Consider the following 25184-nt stretch of genomic DNA (forward strand, 5'->3'; position numbering starts at 1 on the left):
AATGAAATTATAAAGTTTTCAATTAAGTGTGTTCTCAATTAATAGCATGACAATTTAAAATGGCCGACAAAAAAAAAATGCCATGAACGTGTATCAATTGGAACTATTTAATTTGATTTCCACATAAATCTATAGACCATGAATAGTCTGTAACTATATGGAATTACTAGTGGTATTCCGGCGTTACGCGCCGGGTTCGCATGTTTTATTCATATCTGAATTTATAATTCTTGTATGGTCTTAGTAAAGAAAATATGTTCAAAACTACGAAAATTAAAATATGTTGAAAGAAAATGATATGTTTCCCGATTTATTTGATTTTGGTTAGAGATCGTAGTGTATAAATTTTTTTGAAGTTGTTCTTGGTTGAAAGTGGATTAGTATAAGTGGTTATGGCTAATTGATTCAATAAAAATAAATAAAAAGCTGATAGTCGTATGAGAGTTAATTTTGTTGGAATTAAAACAAAAAGTAAAGTTGATGTAGAATTTAGAGAACATACTTATACTGTTAAGTACCATATGGACAGTACGTAGAAGAAATGTCATTTGAAATTTTGTTTTAGAGACTAAACTGAATTAAAATGTGTGTAACAAATTTTTGTTCATATAATCTTCCTCTTTTATTTCTCGGAAGAAACTAATTATGGCAATAGAAAATATTTGGAAATGAGGGGAAAAAATTATATATTTTTGTTTGAAAATTAAAAAGAATTCAAAACTGTATGTTAATGAAACTGAAAATTGGAACATAAGAATTATCTTAATAAATTGTAATAATGATGAATCATAAATGACTTTTTTTATATATGAGACAACTTATGTTTGTACGAAGCCATTAATCAATGCAGCTGAAATGAAAAATATGGCCGCAAGATATGTTCCATTTTTGTAATTTCTAAAGCATAGAGTGCATGTATCGTTTTCTTCTTCTTGTGTAGTCAGAGGTGGCAATCCCCCTATGGTTATCTTAATGTATTGTTTGACATTTGTGCTATTCATATTTGTATATTGTTTTGCATAAATCTTGATGTACTTGCAATGTATTAGATGTATTTGATATTGGAATGGATGCGATAATATTGTATTAGTCTGATGCTATATATTCATGTAAGTAGTTGAAACTATAACCATTGTCGACATGTGTCTGGTTTTTGGTTGACTATTGTGTTAACAAATGTATGTATAAATATGTAGAGGGTGATTTTAGTAAGAGGAGATATGTAAATAGAATCCGTGGAGTGAAAAATAATTTATAATTTGTTTTCGTACATACACGAATGGAATAATTGTTATTAAAGTAGTATATAATAGTTGCTAGGCTTTTTTTTTTGACCAAATAGGTGCTAGGCTTTGAAGTATTATTTTAAAGACTAAAAAGTAATTGAGCACATATCAAATAAAGTATATGAATTTTGTTATTTTTTTATTGAGAGAGAATTGCTGGTAACGCTTGTTAATATTGTTTGGACGACATAATATTATAGCTTTTGTTGCTTGTAAAGTGGATGAGTAACACTCAAAGTTTTTGAACTTGTACTCCATGCAATGTATCTCATTTTGGGTTGTTATTTTTCTCTACTTCTTTTTTTTTTTAAGTTGGGAGGTTAATGATCAATATTGTTAATTTCATGTTCTTCTACTTCATCCTCTAATTATAGTAGTTTTTAATTTGATTGTACTTGTTTATTTATGTTTTAGTTTGCTCCGTGTAATTTTGTTTGGGTGGTGATTTGGTTCGGTTAAGAGCATTTAGTAATGTGGTTCTAACGATATGGCCAATCATGCTATTTTAAGGAGTTTCTGAATTTTACTATCATCATCCATCTCCAACAAAAGATAGACAAGAAATAGGATGATTATTTGGCAGCGGTTAAGTAGCCGCTGGATTAATCCATTTTTTTAGTATCGTTGTGATTTATGACTGATGTTTTTTGCGAGTCTCCAATTTTGTATATAATTTTCTGTAATTTTGTATATATTTTTTTGCGGTGATATTTAGATATCGCCTTTAGTGTTACATCAGTATATTTTTTTGTCAATTGTACATGTATTTTGTTAACTATGACTGGTTTTTGTGAATAATTTATTTATATTTTTATTTGTAATCTTTCGGTCATTTTTTATCTAAGCAAAAGTTTGGTGCTTAAAAAAAGAGAAAAAAATTCGTAAGATTTATTCTTCTTTATTTGATTGGCTTTGGTTCGATGAGACTTGGAAAAATAATTATGTAAATAGATTATTATGTATTTATTAAATCATCATTTTGTTGACAATAATTGATGTCAACATTTTGATTGGATTGAAAATAAAATATTAATTTGAAAAATATGTTGTTAAACTTTTTAAATAGAACCCTTTTTTTGTAAGATAGTAATTATTTTTTTGTAAACATGATTGTTTCCTTTTGCTTTTTTTTTTCTTTTTAATTGTTTACTTGTTCCTTTTGTTGGAGTTCATGATCATCAAGATCAAAACTAATCGGTTACTTTGGCTAGAATATTTTTATTATTCTCTAACTGAGACCTCACAACCTTGGTGGCTTTAGACCTTCTTCAGTCAGAAGCTTTGGCCATCTATTCTACTTCGAACGTTAGGGATTTATCAATCATGTTGGCTCTATGCAAGCAACATGGCTTTTTTAAGTTTCAAGCAGCTCGGCAATCTGGACGCAAGTAATAACATCTGTTTCAGACCCTCTGTTTATTATGTCTTCCTTACAAAACTAAAATGAGATATTCATATATAAAAACTATTTGAGTAGTGCTAAAGAGATATTCACAAAGGTCTCATTTTTCCTGGTTTCTACGGTTGTACTTCCGGTTTGATACTTCTTGTCCTTAAACATAATTCTTAAGCCCCTTTTCAAAAAAAAAAGAAAAACATAATTCTCCCACATCTGTAAAAGATCAAAAAACGTTTGGCAAGTAACGCTTTAAAACAGAGGATAATCTTTAACTAAAGACATTTGTAGCATATCTCTATGCCTGTTCAAGAATATGTGCTTCAACTCCCACATTGATCCGTGGAACATACCGATTCAATCCACGGTTTCAACTTCAATCTATATTAGGTCATAACAGAGTACTTTTAACAAACCATAGAGAAGAATAGAAACCTGAGATGTAAGCTTAGCTACGTTTCCTTACCTCTACATCTCTCTGCATGATCTTGCGTCTTATTACATAGATATATAGCTTCATCTGAAAAAGGTTCTCCATGGTTAGGAATCTGATACCAGAGATTGCAAATGCAACGGTACATCTTTTGGATATGAAGCTTAAACAGATGTCCACTGAGTACATATTCCACAACAGCCGGAATTCTCCTGATTCTTTGAAGAGAAGGCTTTTTTAGTTGCAGCCTGAGACAAATAATAAGATTGAAAATGAGTTTTGTTTAACAGATCTAGATTCACTAACCACAGTAAGGTCGGTGATGTGCATGACTGGAGATACTTTTGCAGAATGGATCCTTACTTTCCAGACAGAGCACGAGATTCAGCAGTAAAAAGAGCATCAAAATGATTCGATCTCCCAGTCTAACCCCATAATTAGGCGAGAGAGAAGCAAAGTTTGGAAGAAGACGAAGTGAAATGATGCAATTTATAGATAGGATATGATAGAATCTGTGTAACTGAAAAAGGTATTGGGGAAAAGGAACTGATAGCTTAAGGAGACGAAGACGAAGCGAGATGAAAAAAGCGATTGCTTAAGTGACGTGGTTAAATGTTCTGATTGGTCAATTTTTTCTGGAATTTTTTTGTAGGCTCGAGAGAGACGATTGAGTCAAAACTCTGCTTTATTATTATAGATTTAATCTCCTTTCCACATTAACGTATAGACCATGAATATTCTGTAACTATAATATCCATGGCCAAATCCATAGAAAGCCACGTTTAGTAAATATCTTTTTGACGTGATAATGCATATATAAAGCAGATAAACTTAGTCAGAATAAGAGCTTTAAACCAAAGAATGGCATAAGTCATTTGTTTTGTAATGATTTTATACCACCACCATCATCGACTAATCTCTTTGGTACAAATTTATAATAACACAGCGCAAATCGCGTAAATGTTATAGTAGCTTTTTCATTCCTTTCTCTGTTTTTCATTCCTTTTTACCTTTGTTGTCTTCATCACCTTTAAGAAACTTCATGAACCAATAGGCAGAAGAGTTTGGGTGACGGGTTAAACCATTCTTGTAGTCGACATATACCAAACCGAATCTCTTGGTGAAACCTTGCGCCCACTCGAAGTTGTCCAGCAACGACCATGCGTCTCTATTTCAGTTTCCGTTATTAACAAAACTAATTACTTGATATATTGCTACCTAATTATTTGTTTCCTGAGTTGCTGCCAGTAAGAATAAATAGAAATGTTGGCTCACTTGATAGCCTCCGCGACATTGGCAAGGTAACTCTTGAAATAGGCAACTCTACGCTTATCGTCGAGCATATCATGGATAGAGGCAGATCCGTCATCTTCATCATCCATGCCTGTAGTGTTGTAACAAGATATCCAATGCTCAGGATATTATATATAAAAGAAGTGCGATATAACAAAAGCAAACTCAAATGCAAACTTAACTATTCTGCTCTTCTTACCAGACTTTTGCATTTAATTGAACTATAGAGTTATAAGGATAGGTAAGTACCATTCTCAGTAATAAATATTGAAGGGTGGTTGTATTTTTGGCTGACATAATTCAGAGTCTTTCGGATTCCCCAAGGCACAATGTAAAGCCAATCCGAAGCTGCCTGTAATTGGCACAAATTTGGTTACTTGATCACTAGCTCATGCGTACTTGCGTTAGCATATGCTAAGAAATGTTAACCGAGTCACTAGATTGAGCGGAGACTAAGAAGAGAGCTCTTACCCTGTCGCCTATAGGCTCTCCATCTTCCCATTCAACTGTGCACAGAAAAGAAAGAGATGACTTCAAGGAAGTAAGTAAGTAAGAAGAAGCCAGTGGTGAAATAAATTTCAGTGTTTGTGTTTGTTACCATTCCTCTCCAATTCTTGTGCTTTGTAAAAGTCACTCTCAGCTTCGTTGTTTGAGACATGAGCAATTATCCTCGAAGTGTAGTGGTTTATGCCAAGAAAGTCCCATGAGTTCTGAAGCATAAACTCCTTCTCTTCCGGAGTAAATGTAGGAAGATTATCTCCAAGTTTCTGGCGCATACTTGCAGGGTAGTCTCCAAAAAACAAAGGATCCAAGAACCTGCAAAAAGATATTAATCTAACTTTTCAAGGACTGATGTATACTTCAAAACGACATTTTGCTCTCACCAAGCAACCCCAAGTCAATGGAAATTTGATATTACACCTTCTCAAAAACAAAAACAAAAAACAAAAAACAAAAACAAAAAGGCATTTATGCAACTCAATGCATATCTTACTTACCATCCAAGTTGAAAGTCAATTCTCCTACCAGCAGCAACCTTGTCCTCCATTTTCTCCGAATTTGCTTCTGCCCACTCACAATCAACCGACAAACCAATTTGTCCGCCTTGACTTTCCTAGATTCATATATGTAAACGAAAAAGCGCACTGGTAAATAACAAGAACTGTGATGCGCACTAGCTGTCAACAACAGAAGAACCCTTGGCGCATCTTCCAATAAACCAAAGGTCCCAGAGAAGAAACTAAAAGAGTAGGGACTATATACCTTGTACTTGCTTCTATATACTGAAACAGCAGTTGCATGAGCCAAAACTTGATGATGTGAGACCAAATAAGGCTCGATCAAGGGCTTTTCATTTCTTCCAGGAGCAAATATCCCAATGCAGTGTCCATTCACCGAGGTCTGAAGTGGTTCATTTAATGTAATCCAGTGCTTCACTCTATCACCAAAATTGGCAAAACAAGCTTCTGCATAGAGGCCAAAATAATCTCTGCACATGAAGAAGAGAAAGATTTAGTGTCAATTAACCAGGGCTGATCTTATTGTAGCAACTGAAGCATAACCTTGAAACTTGTATTTCTGCATTTCAAGATCATACAGACAAAGATTATGCTACTTACACAATTTTCCTATTTGTCCAACCCCCGATGGATTCCTGGAGATGTGGGGGGAGATCCCAATGGTAAAGAGTGACGAACGGCTGATAGTAGTACTCATCTTGTGAAATGATCATCTACAGACAGTGAAAAAGGCTCGCTGCGGGTGGAGAAAGTACCCTTTTCAAGAAGGGAATTGATAATATTATTGTAGAAAGCAATGCCTTCTTCATTGACTTCAGTTCCCAAACCATCTATAGAACAAATGTAAATAAGCCCTTCAATCAACAAACCTTTCTTTACAAGAAAAAAGCAAAAAAAAAAAAAGAACATACCAGGGAAAATGCGAGACCAAGAAATGGAAAATCGGTAAGCGGTGAATCCTAATGCTCCTATAAGCTCAATGTCTTCCTGAAAATTACTGAAGAAATAAGGACAGCATAGGAAAAACAAAAGGCAAAAAGAAGTTTATTTTGCTAAACCTTATATCTATGGTAATGATCCACAGCGACATCGCCATTACTTCCATCAAGAACTTTTCCTGAATCACAAAGTGTTAAGCTACATAGTCTTCGTTGTGATAAGCTGCAAGGAAGGAAGCTGATACCTTGAAGATGAGTGAACTTATCCCATATGTTTGGCCCCTTTTTACCTTCGTTCCAGCCTCCTTCGATCTATAAAACAGTCAATGGTTAAGCCTTTTTCTACACAACTTTCTTCTTTTCCTAAATAAACATTTCAACCAGGTAAGCCGAAGTGGCGACGCCGAAGGTGAAGGTTGAGGGGAAACTTGAGCGGTAAACGTCCGCAGAGACGGCGAGATTATCCAAATTAAGCTTTTGCGCCATTTCCGATCAGAAAGGAATCCGAGTTGCAAAAGAGATGCGCTGACACTCCTGAACTACCAACACAACCGAAAATTATTATTAATAATAATAATAATAATAATGTTGCAGTGGTTAAATACCGCTTTTCAGTGAGCCGTATAGTTTTTTTTTTAATTGCGGTTGAGTCAATTTGATCACCCTCTCCGGTTTATTTTTCCTACGTGTGATTATGGAATGACTAGTCTTATAAATACTTACTTCAAACTAGACTATCATCTTTTAGGATTTACAGTATTACATTTACTAGGTATATACCTCTGCGGGGTTGTTATGTATAATTTTAATATTTTTGTCTTTTTATATTTAGTTTGCATAATATAATTATACTAGGCTAAGACCTGCGCCTTGCGCAGAGTAAATTTATATGAAAATTATTTAAGAAATATCGTATGGAAAAAATTTTATATTATTGATCGAATTAATATATTTGGCTCTTAAACAATTTTTTAAAACTTTTGTGTTAATAACATAATTTGTTTACTAATGAACTGTTCTCATTTTTAAAAATATTTAGATCAAAAAATTATTTATCGCATAAAATCTAAAGTTTAGGCCGAAGAATTTCATGTCTACTATTTGGTTACAATAAAACTATGTCAACTCGGTTTTATATCATGATTTAGCAATTTAAAATTTAATTATGGTTATGAGAAGTTTACGTTCACGTGTCAATCCTATCTATCTTCGATATTTTTTTCTCCTTTTTGTGTCATTTTGGTTATTCATCGATATAAATATTGATTTTTGATTGAGTTTATTCTCATTTCTTTCTTTTATTTTGGCCTGAAATTTAGAAAATGTTTAAGATTCAAAATTATTAAAGAGATACATACTTAGGTTAAGATCTGCGCCTTGTGCAGAATAAATACTTATTTTATATTTTTTTGCATATTATGAAATAATAAAATGATAATTATATATTAAATAACTAAGAAATCAGTTACTATTATGTAATAAACTGGCTTGCACATATAAATCAAATGACCGCTCTTGTTTATTCGCAATCATTTTAGAATAAATAAATCAAAACAATCAATCTTATCTATCGTATATGATATATAATTAAATTTAAACGATATAAAGTATATATATATATATATATTAATATAAACACATATTAATAAAACGTTGATCATAAAAGTTTATGTGAGACTTTTAACAGTTTTAGTAATTTATACTCGTTTTGAAATATTCAAAATACAACATAAAAAACAAAATCTAAATTTTTAATATATGATTAATGTAATTGTGTAATTTATTCTAATAATAAAGAATTAAACAAAAATGATAGAAATCATACATATTATTAGCAAATCTTCATTATTTAAAATCATTAATTACTATATATATCATAATCACATTAGGTTATTTTTGTAGGTTTTATTCAAAGAAATAATATATAATAAATAACCACTTTGCTTTAGTTAATATCATATGATAACATATAGTTGGTATTAAATGTTTCTAGTGAGATCTAAAAATCGAATTGGACCAACATGTTTTTCAATTTCAATGTGAAGCTGGCACGTATGACTTATTAACTACCTAATTGATTGACACATAAACACAGTGTCTTTTTTAATTATTACAAAATTGAGGTTATATCTTTTCAAATGTTTTTCAATTAATATATAGGGGATAAATGTAGTTTTAATATATTTTTTATAATCCAAGATGACAATACATATTTTAAACAATTTTTCTTTTTAAGTAACATAGGTCTATGTATTTGGTTGAGTTGATTCCATGTGTCCTTTGATCTATACTCCCAAAATGTAGCCTACAAAATTATTTTTAGACAAAAATAAAGTCAGTAAAGGGGTATGTCATGTGCTATCAGTGGAGTTGTGATGTTTGGTATGGTGACTAAGTTATAGTGTAGTACATTGAATCATCTGAGATCAGTAATGCTTCATTCCCACCATTCATATTTGGAGAAGTGAGAATAGTGATTTTAAATTATGTGAGTTCCTGCTGTTTTCAAAAACTATTTCATTTAGACTACTCTTGTTTTGCTTGAAGAATAGACAAACAAAAAGGTAAGTCTGGGGAAGTTGATATACCATGGATTTTACTAGTTTTTAGCTATATTATATAAGTATTTTAGAATCTATTTATTATGTTTTGAGACTTTTTAGAGTATTTACAGGTTCATGTACGTTTATGAGCAACGTGGTGATTTTAGAGACAAAAACTTGTAGCTGTTCATGAGACCAGCCAGAGTCGACATTCAGAGTCAACCGTCGATCGACAAACACCACTTGTCGTCGATCGACGGCGAAGCGAGGAAGCGGGCCGCTTGTTCATGACCGACTTGAAGCCCAAGATTCCACATATTTATAGAATTACCTCTGGTCGACTTTAACATAATATTTATATGCTCTGCCATTGTTCTGGGCAATACATGTTTTTTTATTTTCATACCACACAGTTTAGGGTTTTTAGTAGTTTCGAGAGAAGATCCAACTCCTTAAGAGCTTTGTATTGGATCTCCAATTTTTCCACATTGATCTTTTTATACAGTTTATTCAGATTAATGTCATATCTTGTTTGATTATGTCTGAGTAATTTACTTGTTAGATTTAGGATTTAATTAAGGTTATGAAGAATTAGCCCTAACTATAGAATTGCTAAGGTAATAGACTTTCTTCAAGGAATTACTTGTAATGCTTGTGTTCTAGAGTAGCTAACTAAAACCCTGATATTAGGATTGTGAACAACTAGGACGGTAGATTATGCACCAAAATAGATTCCCTTCAGCTAGGATTGGTAGCAACATGTGAAAGCTGATTTAGTTAAGACTAGTGAACGTATTGATCAACTCGCTAACGCTTGCCTAAGGAAGCATCGATCGACGCTAAGTCAATAGCATCGATCGACGCTCAATTCATATCAACAAGCGACTGCTGAGATATTGAACTTAATCAATATAACCTAAATATTATATATCATTATAATCTTGAGTACCTGAAACCCTAGATTTAACTATTTCTGTTAATTGTTTACAACCTCAAATTAATCAACCAAACAATTGCTTGTTCACCATACTTTTATTATTTACTGATTTTAAACTATTTGCCTAACTTAATCACAATTGTTTTAGATCTATTGTGTGTCCTCGCTCCCTGTGGATTCGATCTCTAAGTACTACAACTAAACCTCTTATTTGAAAGAGTAAAAGTCACTCCTTAGGATAATTTGAATGATATAAAAATGTTCGAGAGAGATAACTTCGGAAGACATGGAGAGCTTTACTCGAAGGTGTGAGGAGAATCAAGCACTGAGAGAAGTTCTGAGGTAGATCAAAAAGTTGAAGCATCTCAAGAAATAGTTGAGTCAGAGGAGGAGGTTCATTGGAGTTTATTCGGAGAAGAAGAAGATGCAGCGAGAATGGCCTTTAGGGTTCACAAAGATATCAGAGAAAGAGAAAAGAGAAAGGGTTGAAACGTGGAAGTGTTGGTGCTCTGTATGAAGATATCAATGTGGAGATTGGTGGCCCTGGCTTTAGAGAGAGTCCTCACGCTGTCTTCTTTGTATTGGGCCGAGATACGGATATCCCCATTCGTCATAAGCCTCGAGTTTAAATACGAACTGACGTGTTGATCATTTTTCATAAACTACTGCGTAACAACCTGAAACAAGAGAGATAAACAGAGTCAGCGAGAGAGAATATCAATATCAAGTAAGCCGAAGAACAATTAAAGCTTTTTATATTTAGCTCTTATGTTGTACTCAGAGATAGATTCGCCTAGCTCGTTACAAAGGCTGTAAAGGCTCGAATTCTACTATCTCTTGTGAGACTCTTGATGCCACGAAGGGTGTGGTGTGTATATCATTCTCTTTGATAGTGAATCTTTGGGAGGACGGTCTCCCACGAGAATTAGTGTTTGTTGTGAACTCGTTAAATCGATTGTGTTCGTAGCATAGGATCAATCAGAAAGCAGTCTGAAGTTACATTGATAAAATTTAATCATCAGTCTTAACTGGTTTGATGAATGACCACTCCATCCTATCATAGACTTTATTCATATTCGTTTTTATGGCTATTAGTTTATCTTTTCCCCTTGGTTTTGTCCGTAGCATGAAACATTTCATGTGCAGTCATGATGTTTTCTGTAATTGTCTTCCAGCAACAAAGGCTGACTGGATTTCTAATTACGTTCTGGAAGGAATTTTTTCAGTCTCTGGCATTGGACCTTAGATATTATAGCTGAAATTGTACAAACTAACCAGTCTGAACTGAAACTTTTATGTTGGCTTAGCCGTCTTTGGGATTAAACAAATATGGCTATCGTTTAGCTCTTGTGCCATTTTTCACTCAAAAAGGAATTGGTTAACCATACAGGTCAAATCATCATTTACGATATCCCAAAATTTCTGATAGGAGAGAGCCGTCATCCCATATGGGCCTGGAGCTTTTTCTGGATGCATAGTGAAAAGCGTCACCTTCACCTCCCATTTAGAGACCGGGGCTATTAGGTCATCATTTATCGACCCTGTGATTGTTATTGAAACCTCATATAGCGCTTCTTATATATTTTCTGGGCTAGATGACTCCAAGATTTTACTAAAACAACTAGTAGCAACAGCTACCAATCCTCATTTTCAACCATATTTCAGGTTGCATCTAAGAGCTGTGTAATCTGATTCCTTGCTCTCCTCTTCTTTGTTAAGGCCCTTTGAATTTATGTCTCATTCTATTTTTGAATTTATGTCTCATTCTATTAACCATAGTACCTGGATTTCTTGTTTTCAAAACATTTCCTCTGCCTTAAGAGAATCAGATAGTTTTTTGCTTCTGATTGTTCCCCGGTCGTAGCATCATCATTCAAGTAAAGATTCCCATCCTTCACTTTGAGATCCTCCACCAATTTTTTTCTGAATTCATATTGTTCTGCCTCCTCCATTAGCTTAAGGCTCTTTGGCAACTAGCTAGAAATATGTTCCATAATATTTGCTTCAAGAGGGAGATCTGATGAATTCCATCCCTCAAGAATGACTTGCCTTAACTCCTCATTATCCAACCAACGCTTATCAAATTTAAATTGAATTGTTGCCTTAGTTGGTTTTGTGAGAATGTTTGATAGCACCGGACGATGATCTGATCCCCATAAACACAAATACTTGACAGCTGAGTGAGGAAATTCTCAAGGCAATCCTCGTTTCCAGCAGCTCTGTCTAATCGGCATCTGACAGTTGTGCGTCCTCTCTTTCCAACCCATGATATCATTTTTCCAGTAAATGGAAACTCCAACATGCGAAAATTACTTAGTATTTGCTAAAAGACAAAAACGAGCTATCAGAGCGTTGTTTGCCTCCTTCCTTTTCGTTCTGAACAGCAATTTCATTAAAATCTCCTATCATAAACCAAGGTCCAGTTCGTGTCGTTGAGAAACGTGTAAGACATTCCTAAATTTGATCTATGCATTCTAACACAGGTTCCCTATAAAGAAACGTCATAAAGACTTTTATTCCATCAATGATTGCCTCAATGTCAATCATTATGTTATTCGTAAATAAAACATTTATTTGAAATTCATCCATAGAAAATAAAGCTAAACCTCCAATGAGGCCAAGTGGCTCAACGGTAAGAAACGATCAAATCCTAAGTCGGCCTGAATGTTTTGCAATAGCAGCCCCTTGTTCTTCGTTTCAGAAAGAAACACAAGTCTCGGGTGATGCTTTTGACACATGCGCTGAACTGTGAAGTCGTTCCCAATCCCTAGATAGTTTCAACTCAGTGACTTCATAGATAATTTTTCAGGGGTTGACCCTTACAAACCATTATCCTTGTAAGAGCTGACTTTATCTTTCCTTGATTCAATGTGAAGCTTGTTCCCAGGATGCTCAGTCTCTCCAGAAGAGGGTAAACCAACAGAGTTAGAATGACGTTTCCTTGGAGATCCCTGACGAAGGAACTCTACCTTTTTGCTTTGAACCACGTATGGGATTCCAGCTCTTGCTCATTCCTTGCTTGATGATGAAGCTTTAGTTTTTCACTCTTTGCAGCAACAATATGAACCATTCATTTTGCAATAAAATTTTACCTTCTTCCATTGCTTCCAAATCCTCACCAAGTAAGTCATCCCCTTGGACATCACTTTCCACCCTTGTTTCTTTTTCTTGATCTACCATAGTGGTTGTTGAGTCACCAATTTCCATACCTTGCAAAGCTCCAATAACCTGACCATTCTCTGGAGCGGTATACAAATTATCATTTTTCCGAGCGTTATACAAATTATTATTTTTCCGTAGGAGAGAAAGTGATAGCACGGGCAGTAAAGAAGTTTCTGAAACTTTTATATTGAAGAAGATGGAAGCTATTTTACTGTATTTTCATTTCATTCTTTCTTAACCAATATCGATTACAAGAGGACTTATTTATACTAGAACTAAAAAACCCTAGTTGTTCTGTACAGATGGCTCAATCCTACTCTTCCTTCGAATCAATGGCTGAGAAGCGATTGTACAGCTTCAACCCATTATCACTTCTGCACAATGAAGTTTATGAAGCAACCGACAGTGTCAAGAAACTCTACAGAAGCTGAGTATCACTCTCTCTCCGAGACTGCAGCTGAGATGAGTTGAAGTACAAATGGGTTGAAGCTGTAGAATCGCTTCTCAGCCATCGGACCATCACAAACATGCAAAAGTTATAATGAGAAGGTCCATGCCTTAACACCAATTGCAAGTCTTTTCTGATGCAAAATTGAATAAGAATATTCCATTGGATGTGATTTTATCTTGCATCTCCCACTGTTTCGGCATGAACTTGATTAGTTTTTCGACGTTCTGTTTCTTTGAGTTTAGGATTTTTCCAATCAAGGACATACGATATTCACGCATGGTGTGGGAGTCGTTCTGATCCACAAGGTGAATAGGTTCATCCTTATCCTCATAGAGGATACATTTCCCTTTGATATCTGCCATATGAGCAGAACATAAGAGATTTGAGGATCCCATGTAAGGATATGATATCGCTATACTCCGTTTATCTAGGACGAAACTAGAGATGTTATAATGAGTTTTGTTAGCGGGTTTTTAATGAGTTTTAAAAAAAATGTCCATTTAGACCCATTTAGTTAAATGGGTTTTAAATGGCTTGTTTTGTTATGACTCATTAAACTTAATATTAGTGGGGACAATGTTAACTCATTTAACTTAATATAATTAATTATTATTTGTAAGAAAATGTGATTGTATAGTTTTGGCGAAAAATTCGATTTTACGATTTATGCGAAAAAAAATCTGATTTTGCAGTTTTGGCAAAAAAAAATTGGATTTTATAGTTTTGATGGAAAACACATTTTCTGGTTTTGGTGGAAAAATCTGATTATGCGGTTTTGGCGAGAAAACTCGATTTTGCGGTTTTAGAGGGAAAACTCAATTTTTACGGTTTTGGCGGGAAACTCGGTTTACGGTTTTGGCGCGAAAACTCGATTTTATGGCTTTGATGGGAAAACTCGATTTTTACGGTTTTGGCGGAAAAACTCGATTTTACGGTTTTGACGAAAAAACTCGATTTTACAGTTTGGCGGGAAAACTCGATTTTACCGCTTTCGCGGGAAAACTCAATTTTTACGGTTTTGGCAGGAAAACTCGATTTTGCGTTTTGGCGGAAAAACTCGATTTTACGGTTTTGGCGGAAAAAAATCAATTTTACAGTTTTGGCGGAAAAACTCAATTTTACGGTTTTGGCGGGAAAACTCGGTTTTACGGTTTTTGCAGGAAAACTTGATTTTTCGGTTTTAGCAGAAAAAATTAATTTTGTGGTTTTAGAAGAAAACTTGATTTTACGGTTTTACCAGAACAATTTGATTTGCGTTTATATTATAAAATCAGTTAAAATTTTTTATTTGTTTCATTTAATTTTTGTTAAAAACCATAAAGTTAAAACAATTAAAAATTAAATCAACAATAGTTTAAATGGGTTTAAATAGGTTAGTACAAAATTTGTGAATCTAAATGGATACCCCTAATAGATCTATTTTAAATGGATCTAAACGGATATTGGTCTTAAAAAGGGTGGGTCTTAAACGAGGTGGGTTTAAATAGGTGGGTTTTACCATTTTAACATCCCTAGACGAAACAGAGCATTATGACCGGTGGGATAGAGCTAAACCAGCCAGAGTTATTCTTGGGTTCACCAAACAATAAGATTTCATTATTTCAAGAGAAATTCACTAGGATAGACCTAAAAAAGTTTTTGTCATAAATATAGAACTTAAAAATAAAAATGACAAAAATAGACTTAAATGTTTTATAAAAAAAGTAAATATACACTTAAAACCCTAGGGTTAATTAATACATTAGGATTTAGAGTTAAGGGGTGAGGTTTAGGGTTTAGTGTTTAGGGTTTATAGTTTAGGGTTTAGAGTTGAGGAGTGGGGTTTTGGGGATACGATTTCAAATTTTAAAAAATAAATAAAAATTTAAAATTTTCAAAATAAAAAAATGCTATTTTGGTCATTTTAATTTTTGAAGTTTATTTTTCTCACAAAAACTTAAAAAGGTCTATTTAAGAGAATTGTTCTTATTTCAAATTCGATATCTTTTAGAAAAGGAACAAAATATTGTCAAGTTATATTATGTTTTTAAAATGAAATGGTAAAAAAAATAGTAGTTACGGAAAAAAGAATTTTTTAAAAAATATTTTAACGCCGTGAGCAAAACACTAAACCCTAAATCCGAAACTTTGAACCCTTGGGTAAACCCTAAACCCTTGGATAAATCATAAACTCTAAATCAAAAACTTTGATTTGATTCAGAGTTTATGATTTATCCAAGGGTTTAGGGTTTACCCAAGGGTTTAGGTTTTAGGATTCAGGGTTTAGGGATTAAGATTTAGGGTTTAGGTTTTTTCCTGGCGACGTTAAAAATATTTTTTTTGTAATTACAATATTTTTTATTTATTTCTTTTTATTTTAAAAACATAATATAACTTGACAATATTTTGTTTCATTTTATAAAAGATATCGATTATAAAACAACACAATCATATTGGTCGGTGAACCTAGAAGGTGAAGCCCACGGGGTGAACAAGAATAAGTCAACCACCCAAGGAGCCGGATAAAAGCAGGAACTTACGTAAGATCAAATCTGATGAGAGGCAAAACCTATCCAAACCAATCAGGGATCAATGAACCCGCAGATCGGTGAGCCTTTTTGGTGACTTGATGAAGAAGACTTAAAGAGACAACACGAAACTGGTGATGAGAAGCAGATTCCTTGAACGTGAAGAAGGAGAGTCACACGGTTGATCCAACGTTTAAGAACGTTTAGATCAAGAGAGGATCAATACCCCAATGAAGATTTTGAGCCGCCATCCCCTATTGAGTCGCCACTGCTAGGGTTCTTTTAAAAAAAAATTATCTCATGACTAACTATGCAGAGAGTTATACGTGAGCAGTAAATTAGATTGAATATTCATCTATGAACATATGTATCATCAGGTCAATTAAAAAATCCAAAAGTTTGTACACACAAATGGTTTTTGTGCTAGTCGCCACTAAGTTGTTCTTAAGGCATTGGACAGAGTCATCCAATTGTGAAAATACGCAAAACACAAAAGAAGAGAAATCATGTGACGGAAAATTTTGGAGATCAAGCATCATCCATCGTGTGGGATGATCCGCAAGAACAATAATAACAAGATTGTTCAGAGAGTAGTCACCAAGAGAAAAACTACAGTTGAAATGGTTCTTAAGACTTGAAAGATCACAACTTTGTCTCCACGACGTGAAAGCCTCTTTGTGTTGACTTTTACTTTAACAACTTTTTTCTCCTTTTCGGGTTGAAATGTAGAATTGATAATTTCCTGTCCTAGAAAATGTTTAGTAAGTAAATAAAATTCAATGCTTCTCGAAACACATTGGTCTTAGACAGTTAAACAATATATACCAGTCTTTTCTTTTGGTCAATGCGAAAGAAAATTCCATTTTTGAGTCTCCCAATCGTTTTATAAGTTTGAATGAAACAAAAACCTAACCAATAATGAACAAACAACAACAAACAAAAATGTATATTATTTATTAATTATTTACAAGGTTACAAGGTGTGAAACAAAATTGTTTATTCTCTATAAAAAAACAAAAGCAAAGGAGATGAGCGTCTTTTGGGGTGGGGTGAGGTACTACGAATTGAAACTCAACCCCTCCATATTGTAATGCAAATTTCTCAATAAAAATAGTAATTAAATCATTTTGAATTCAGAAAAAAACTGAAATTATAGTCTAAACCTGAATTTGCAGTTACTACTTCTAACCCTGATCACATTGTTAGCAGCCAAGCTATCAACGGATACACTACACCTCACCATGAACTTTACTTCCATCAGTTTTAATTTCCCGAGTTTGATCCGAACCGGTTGTGTAACTCTAATCCGCAACGGTATACTTTCGGTTAACCGTTGTTGCTCTTGCAGTGTCGCCATTAAACTGGTTGCATTCCTAGTATAACCAGTCATTTCTACGAATATAATAGTCGTATTCTCATGTCCTTGGTAGAATTTCGGCAACGACCCTGTAGAGGCATAATAATAATATCATGTTTTGGTTTTCTTATAAATAAATTTAAACAAAACAAATAAAATATCATAGTCAACAAACATTTTTGACGTACCATTGCTAAGTCTGGTTTGCATGTACAAGACGCTAATTCTGCTTCCGTCTTCATAGTAGATTCCAATTTTCTCGTTGGGATTCTTGGCGGTAATGGTGACGTTAAACGCAGTGGACAAACTGGAATCTTGGTTAAACGTAAACCGGGTGAGCAGTAACCGGTCGATATTGTAATCCGGTAACTTCGGTCTAAATACAAGGTAGAGAATACCAACGGCCGCTCCAACGATGACAATAAGGAGGAAAATAACTAGGAGCGTGTAACACACGCACCTACAGCAACAGCTTCCTCTCTTCTTCCTCCGAGGAGTATCCAACAGTGGTGGTTGCGTCACAGATTCTTTGGTCGGGTCACCGTGTTCTGATCTTGAGGAGCCACGTGGGACTAGAGGAGCCGTTGGATGTGCCGGAGGTAGAGCTTCCGGGTCGCTCACCGGATGAATTTTCTGGTGATCGGACATGTTTTTATGTGCTTGAAGATTGGTTTATACGTTTTAGTAATTAAAATTCAGGTACTCTTTAGATTTTTGGGCAAATGAATGAAGAAAGATTTAATGGAGAGAGGATCCTCTTCACGTTTTCTCTAGGTTAATGGTATTTATAAGCTGGTTGGTGTTTTGTTTAATACGTATGCATGTATGTATGAAAATTAAAAAAGTAGGAAAAAGAATCTGCTTGACGGAATAAATTAAACATTTAATTTTTAAGACAAAACGTGTCTTTCTGAATTCCTTGTACCCTTATTGAACCGTAATCGTCAACCGTTGGATAGTTTTGGGTTAAACCAAGAATAACTAAGGGCAAATCTCCAAAATAGCACATTTCTAAGTTTATATCACAAAAATAGCACTCAAAAACTAAAATGACCAAAATAGCACATTTCTAAGTTTATTCTTTGAAAATTTTAATTTTTTTCTTTTTCAAAATTTGAAATCTTATCCCCAAAACCTCATTTCTCAACTCTAAACCCTAAACCCTAAACCCTAAACCCTAAAAACTAAACTCTAAACCCTAAACCCTAAACTCTAAACCCTAAACCCTAAATCCTAAACTCCACCCTTTAACTCTAAACCCTAAGTTTGTGACTTTTGATAAAACATTAAATGATATTTTTGTGACTTTTGACCTTGAGTGCTAGTTTGAAAACAAAAACTTGATTTAGTGATATTTTTTTCTTTTTCTCAATAATTAACTCGATGTCAATTCTGGGTTCCGCAGACGCTAGGATGAAAGTTCGTGCATAGTAGCAACGGGTCTAATTGAAAACATATGTATTTTAATTGAAAACATATGTATTTTAATTGAAAACATATATGGGTTCTTAAAATTAATTTAACTGTTAATTGTATACTTTACGAAGTCTAGAACCTTTAATATTGTAATTTGTTCTGAGAAGGTCCATTAGGAGAACCCGCATGAGGTTCTTAATTTTTTTTTTTTTTGAAATTAAATTATTAAATTTAAATTTCACAAAACTTATAAATTATTGGATTTCATAAAATTCAAACAAATATAACATAAAAGCATATTAAAAATAGAAATACAAATTTATAATTAAAAATCTTAAACAAATATAAAAGAAATGTATAAATCTAGTTGGTACTTGGAAAACCATCTAATCTAATAAAATAGAAGTACAAATATAAACTAACCCTTAAACTTGCATAATATTTACAAACCAATGCCACTGAAAATTAGATAAACTTACATTTAATTAATCATTGTTTTTCCTATTTTATTAAATCATTTCCTAAATCCAACTTAGTAAAAAATTTGTGATCAACATATTTCATTAAACGATTTAGCTAAATTTTAGGAAAATTCAAATTTTTAAAACGTTTTTAATAGTATAATATAATATTTCCTAAGTATCATATAAATTCCACATATTTAGTTTGTAAGGCTTAAAATATATGTATTTTAATTTTTTTTAAATATTTGTTTAACCATTACTATTAATTATTTTAAACAATAAAATCTATATATGCTACAGTTCAACTATTTTTGATTTACTTGTAGAATAATATGGATTTTTTATAATATATCTAAATGTTGCATAAAATATATATATTTCAAATATTTCTCAAATACATTTTTATTCATTTCAGTCACTATTAATTATTTTCAACAATACATTTATCTATATAAAGTTTTAAATATCATAAAATTACTTGTAGAATAATATTTAATGTTTATAATAGAATATGTGTTTTCTGATGTATCTAAATCTCACCATATGACCCATATATAATCAAAATATTTAAAATATTATAGAGTTGGGAAACGATTTCGTGTTAAAAGAAACATTACTCAAACACATCAATGGTTAAATGTTTGTCGAAAGTTTAATATGACGCATGAATCAAAATTTCTTTCCAACATGTACACTATTTCACTATTATGTTTATAAAAATTTTAAAATATGATAAATATTAAAATATTAACTAATAAACATTTAAATAATATTTTATACAAAACTAAAAATAAATACCCGCACGGACGTGCGGGTCAAGCTCTAGTATACCTTCATATCTGAAGAAAAGTTTCCAACGGTTTTCTTGTAGCCACCTTTCTTGAGATGGAAGTTCAACCATTTGAGTCAAAATCACCGGCCCTGCACAAAATGTTCAGGATCATGAACAGACTATTATAATAAAAAGGAAATAGTCAAGCTTAATATTCTAAAACTCAGAAATGCAACAGATCTCACTCATGGAGTTGCGATTCATGAGGATTACATTTCCAGACCTCTATGAGTTCCCTATTGATGTTCAGAATGTATCCAAAATAGAAGAAAAGGACTCACCAGTGCATAAATAACGATGAGCTGAAAGAAAATGATTAATAAAGAGAGTCAATCGGTTGAAAACCCTAAACAAATGAAAATACCTATGATTTGACTCATTTGTCTCTATGGAAAAAGGTATAACATTGTGGGATTTAGGGTGTTTGGTTAATTAGGATAAAAGTGTAGTGTATGGGGTGCAATTTCCCTAATAAAAATATACCCAAATAAGTGTAACACATATATCCAGACATGCTCAAGATGAACATGTTTGCACATGTATCCATGGAATCCAAAGTTTTTTTAACACCTGACTCTGCAGTGAAAACAAAAGAATCACAGATGACAATAAATGGAAGATTGTTTCATGCAGAGGATTACCAGTGATTGATGTGAAATTGCGGCGAGACATCCCTCCGAGTCCGAGGTAGTAGGAGCACTACAAAAGAGAAGTTAAATATTAAGAAGAAGCATTATAAAAGAGTCATAGAGATTGCAGAAAACAGAGTGAGACTAACTCGCTGGTGAAGTTGATGAAGGAGCTGAACCTACAGACCCAGAGAGGAAGAGGAGAATGATGATACCCAGAAGCAGAAAGTAATCCCTTTTCTTCATTGAAGTCACATACTGTCTCTACCTTGAAACATCTCCGTGCTTTGATTCTAGGAACCGATGCTGCATACACAAAAAAAAAGATGAATACAATTTGATTCAACTTGCAATCAATCGAACAATCAACTCGCAATCCCTAATTTCGCTTCTCAAACAAAAACCCTAATCATTACCCAACGAAACCAAATTTCAATTCCAATGAGATTCACAAACTTCAAATCATTACAAAAAACACAAAGAATTCGAACCTTCAAGATGATTTTATGGATAGATTTGGAGAAGGAGAGACAACGAGATTTCTCACACAAACAAAAACCCGACGGAGAGAGAGAGACGACCAATAGAAACAAGAAGCCAATACGTGTATGCCATGTAGGCGGTTCTTACCAATTCTATTTACCCTTAATTAAGCACCTGTTCTAACTAATTAATGTATTTTTCATTTATTTATTTTCCATTTTTCCTTTAGAACTCTTCCTTAGATACACCGATGGAGGTGCTCCTAGGACTTCTTTTTTTGGGGTCATCATCATGAACTAAGATTAGGACAAAAAAAGAGAGCAGAGTGATTAGGACCAGTGGCTGACCCAAGAAAAAAAAATATGTGGGGTCAAAAAGGCTTTTTAAAGTGTTGTTGAGTCACGAACCCCTTTTCTGCGGATGCATTCCTACAACAGTATCTAACCACTACACCACAAATGATAATCAAAAATAGCTTATAAATTATTATCTTTTTTGTTATTATTTGTGGTGTCAACTGACACCATAAATCAACAAGTGGGTCCGTCACTGAATAGGACCGTGTATTAAAAATCGAAATTTTGTAGTCACATTTGAAATCGTAAGAACCAAAAAGATATATAATTTTTCCATAGCATAAGATTTATTTTCCAAACTTTCTTTCGATTAGATTATCCTCTTTAAGGTTTCTTAAAAAAAAAAAACCTAAGAATAAAAAACTTACAAGTATCTCTCTTAAGCTTTGTAAAACTGATACGATCTTGATCAGCTCGACCATCATCCAACATGGATCGAACATCGACAAGGATGAAACAAGTGATCTAATCATCGATCATGCCAGTTCAACCGGCAATCACGGTGATATGGGCGATCCGAGAGTGCAATCAAGAAAGCTTAGAGTGGAACTAAAGGTTCATGAGCCCAAATGGATCAACTATGGTCACTTTACTCGTCCAAGAAGTCAAAAAAGAAGAACTTGGTCGAGCCAGATCAAGCTTGGAACGAGCTAACTTGGAAGATGGTCGATACTTCATGACTATCGACCCATTCGTCCATAAGAGTCCATTTGATAGATCACTGATTCCCTTATTGGTTTATGAATTTATGAAGAACTAAACTCATTTCTACTCAGTTCTAAGTCATGTTTGGTGGGTAATATCCTTACAATCAAATCTGGTTTATCTATCTCCGTCCTATCTTGTGGAAATCCAATTACATGGAATAAAATGTGTAACGGAGATCCATGCTTTTTAAATATATGTGGATGAAGTAACTTGTTGAACTGAATTTGAAAGTTTTTTCTATTTTTAGTTTTTCTTAAATACAATACAACTGGAAATTAAAATGTAAAAAGAAAGAAAATACAACAAAAGGTCAACCAGAAAATAAACCACAAGCCAAATACATGCGGACCGGGCTAGTATGAAACCGAAACAAACTGACTAGAGGACAAAAGAAAAGAATCGGCCTGAGAATTAGTTTGAAAGGTAATATTGGAATTTGTTTGTATTGACGAAATTATCTTACACATGTATTTTTTTTTTTCTGAACCACTATCTTACACATGTATCTAATATAACTTTTTCTTACAATAAAATAAAGAAAAGTATCGTTTGTGGCAGCTATGAAACGGAACGAATCTGTGTGTATGGTCCACTTTTAGATCCTTTACTTTCGTCTTGCTCTATGCTTTTGGAATTTCCCTTTCTCCTTCCTCTGCGGTAACATATAGGACTTTTTTTTGGTAACTACATATAGGATAATGTTGTAAACTTAAGGATTTAGAACCGTAAGTTTCTGTATATTATTAATCAATAAGTGTTCCCTTTATATATGGATTACAAGAGAGATAAATGGAAATACAATAATAGAAAAAATTACAAATCATAAACATAAACGAATTAGGAAATAGGCAAGTTGTAGCCGCCTCTCTCTCCTCTCCAAGTCTCGCGGCCGCCTCTCTCTCTCTAGGGTTGGGCCGTCTCTCTCTCTCTAAGTGTATGGGCCGATTATGGACCGGACCGGTTATGGACATCCACCAATTGATTTATAACACTCCCCCTTGGATGCCATAACCATACATAAATTGTAATACGCTTAATGTTGCCTCATTAAAACCTTATCAGGAAAACCCAGTGGGACAAAACCATGATGAAGGAAAAATAGTACAACACGTACTATTCCCCCTGATGTGAACCTCAGTGGAGGTCCTTCAGCCTACAAATCCCAATCTGATGCGTGAGCTTCCTGAACGTGCAGGTAGGAAGTGCCTTGGTGAATAGGTCAGCTGAATTGTCACTGGATCATACTTGGACGACCTGGACCTCACCGGCTTTCTGAAGCTCGTGAGTAAAGAAGAACTTAGGCAATATGTGCTTCGTCCTATCACCTTTTATGTAACCGTCCTTGAGCAGAGCAATGCACGCAGCATTGTCCTCATACATCACGGTTGGCTTTTTGCACTCGGCCATCCCGCAATCAGCTCGGACGTGTTGGGTCATCGACCTCAACCAAACACACTCGGGGCTGGCCTCATGTATGGCCAAGATTTCTGAGTAATTAGATGAAGTGGCCGCGATGGTTTGTTTCATGGAACGCCATGATATGGCAGTACCTCCATGTGTAAAGACATATCCTGTCTGTGATCGAGCTTGATGTGGATCTGATAAATAATCAGCATCAGCAAAGCCAACTAAACCATATTTGTTATGGTTAGTATAATATAGACCCAAGTCTTTCGTTCCTTGCGGGTAACGAAGAACATGTTTGATCCCATTCCAATGCCTCTGGGTCGGACAGGAGCTAAACCTAGATAATAGGTTCACGGCAAAGGCTATATCAGGCCGTGTGTGAGTTGCCAAGTACATTAAAGCTCCTATGGCACTGAGATATGGCATTTCGGGACCAAGGACATCTTCATCGTCCATTTTGGGACGAAATGGATCAGTGTCCAGGCCGAGGGATCTCACGACCATGGGACTGGTCAGTGGATGGCAATCGGCCATATTAACCCTCTTGAATACCTTTTCTGTATATGTCATTTGATGCACAAGGATACCATCATTTATGTACTCAAGTTGTAATCCCAAACAGAATTTTGTTTTCCCGAGATCTTTCATCTCGAATTATTTCTTAAGGTATTCAACCGTTTGGGAAATTGTATCCGGAGGTTCCTAGGATATTCAGATCATATATTTCGATGATTATCAATATTGTTCTCGAGAACTTGCTGTACATTCAGCTCAATACCCTTTAGTACTTTCATTATCCAGTGGACCATATAAATATGCAGTCACTACATCAGTTTGCTGCAAGTCTAATTTTCTCTCTTATATAGCCAGACTTATGAGAAATCATAAAAGTAGTTGCATCCACCATATAGGAGTATATCTCCTCATAATCTATTACTGGTCTTTGTGAGAATCCTTGTGCAACATTAGCTTTATATCTCACGATTTCTATTCCTCACAAGACCCATTTATATCCACTGGTTTTAACATCATATGGCGTCTTAATCATATGGCCAAATACGCCTTTCTTCTTTAAACTATTTAACCCCACGTTTCCATTCAATCTGTTCTACGAGTGCACACTCTTATATTGACGTGGGTTCATGATCCTCGCTTATATTCATAAATTCAAGTGCTACCTTGTATCATCTTATGTCGACATTCCTTATTGTGTTCCATTATGCTCCATTAGACAATCTGAAGTTTCATAATCCATAAGATCATTCTTCTCATGATTGAAGTCGTTTTCATCATCTTGGTAAGTCATATGAGCTTCAGGATTCTTCCCTTTCAAGCTCTCTTGATAGAGGTCAACTAGATGCTTGGGAGTCCTACAAGTCTTAGCCCAATGATTGCTCATTCCACATCTATGGTACACGTATTTCTCTGATTTAGTCGCGTGTTGGGGTTTGAAAAAAGATCCACGGCCACGACCATGGCCTCGTCCAAATGAGCCACGGTCACATCAATGGTCTCGACCATTTCCTCGCCCGCGGCCAAAGGATCTTCGACCGCGGCCACGTCCGTT

At 34.2% G+C, this 25184-nt stretch overlaps 2 protein-coding genes and 1 long non-coding RNA gene across 3 annotated transcripts; all 3 read right to left on the bottom strand.

The window, feature by feature from the left end:
* Positions 1-2533: 2533 nt before the first annotated feature.
* LOC106299092 lies at positions 2534-3768 on the bottom strand. The gene is made up of 3 exons (XR_001261674.1): positions 3422-3768; positions 3149-3333; positions 2534-3063 (listed from the first exon to the last, which is right to left on the bottom strand). It is a non-coding gene; the product is annotated as an uncharacterized LOC106299092 (long non-coding RNA).
* Positions 3769-3968: 200 nt separating this feature from the next.
* LOC106298698 (beta-glucosidase 42-like) lies at positions 3969-6913 on the bottom strand. The gene is made up of 13 exons (XM_013734839.1): positions 6747-6913; positions 6611-6677; positions 6486-6544; positions 6339-6414; positions 6182-6257; positions 6028-6114; positions 5672-5897; positions 5407-5522; positions 5007-5224; positions 4880-4914; positions 4658-4760; positions 4391-4499; positions 3969-4283 (listed from the first exon to the last, which is right to left on the bottom strand). Exons 1-13 carry the CDS (start codon positions 6849-6851, stop codon positions 4112-4114), a joined length of 1449 nt encoding a protein of 482 aa, XP_013590293.1. The 5' UTR covers positions 6852-6913; the 3' UTR covers positions 3969-4111.
* Positions 6914-16899: 9986 nt separating this feature from the next.
* LOC106299878 (protein YLS9-like) lies at positions 16900-18367 on the bottom strand. The gene is made up of 2 exons (XM_013735894.1): positions 17511-18367; positions 16900-17411 (listed from the first exon to the last, which is right to left on the bottom strand). Exons 1-2 carry the CDS (start codon positions 17968-17970, stop codon positions 17116-17118), a joined length of 756 nt encoding a protein of 251 aa, XP_013591348.1. The 5' UTR covers positions 17971-18367; the 3' UTR covers positions 16900-17115.
* Between the last annotated feature and the right edge of the window lie 6817 nt (positions 18368-25184).

The sequence above is a fragment of the Brassica oleracea genome, chromosome C6 (assembly GCF_000695525.1).
Source record: "Brassica oleracea var. oleracea cultivar TO1000 chromosome C6, BOL, whole genome shotgun sequence".
In the NCBI taxonomy this organism is placed as follows: domain Eukaryota; kingdom Viridiplantae; phylum Streptophyta; class Magnoliopsida; order Brassicales; family Brassicaceae; genus Brassica; species Brassica oleracea.

Coding starts and splice junctions, on each gene's coding strand:
- LOC106299878 (XM_013735894.1), bottom strand. CDS start 17,970: ATGTCCGATCACCAGAAAATTCATCCGGTGAGCGACCCGGAAGCTCTA. Junction 17,412..17,510: donor GCAAACCAGACTTAGCAATG/GTACGTCAAAAA, acceptor ATGCCTCTACAG/GGTCGTTGCCGAAATTCTAC.
- LOC106298698 (XM_013734839.1), bottom strand. CDS start 6,851: ATGGCGCAAAAGCTTAATTTGGATAATCTCGCCGTCTCTGCGGACGTT. Junction 6,678..6,746: donor TCGCCACTTCGGCTTACCTG/GTTGAAATGTTT, acceptor ACTGTTTTATAG/ATCGAAGGAGGCTGGAACGA. Junction 6,115..6,181: donor AATTCCCTTCTTGAAAAGGG/TACTTTCTCCAC, acceptor AGATGAGTACTA/CTATCAGCCGTTCGTCACTC.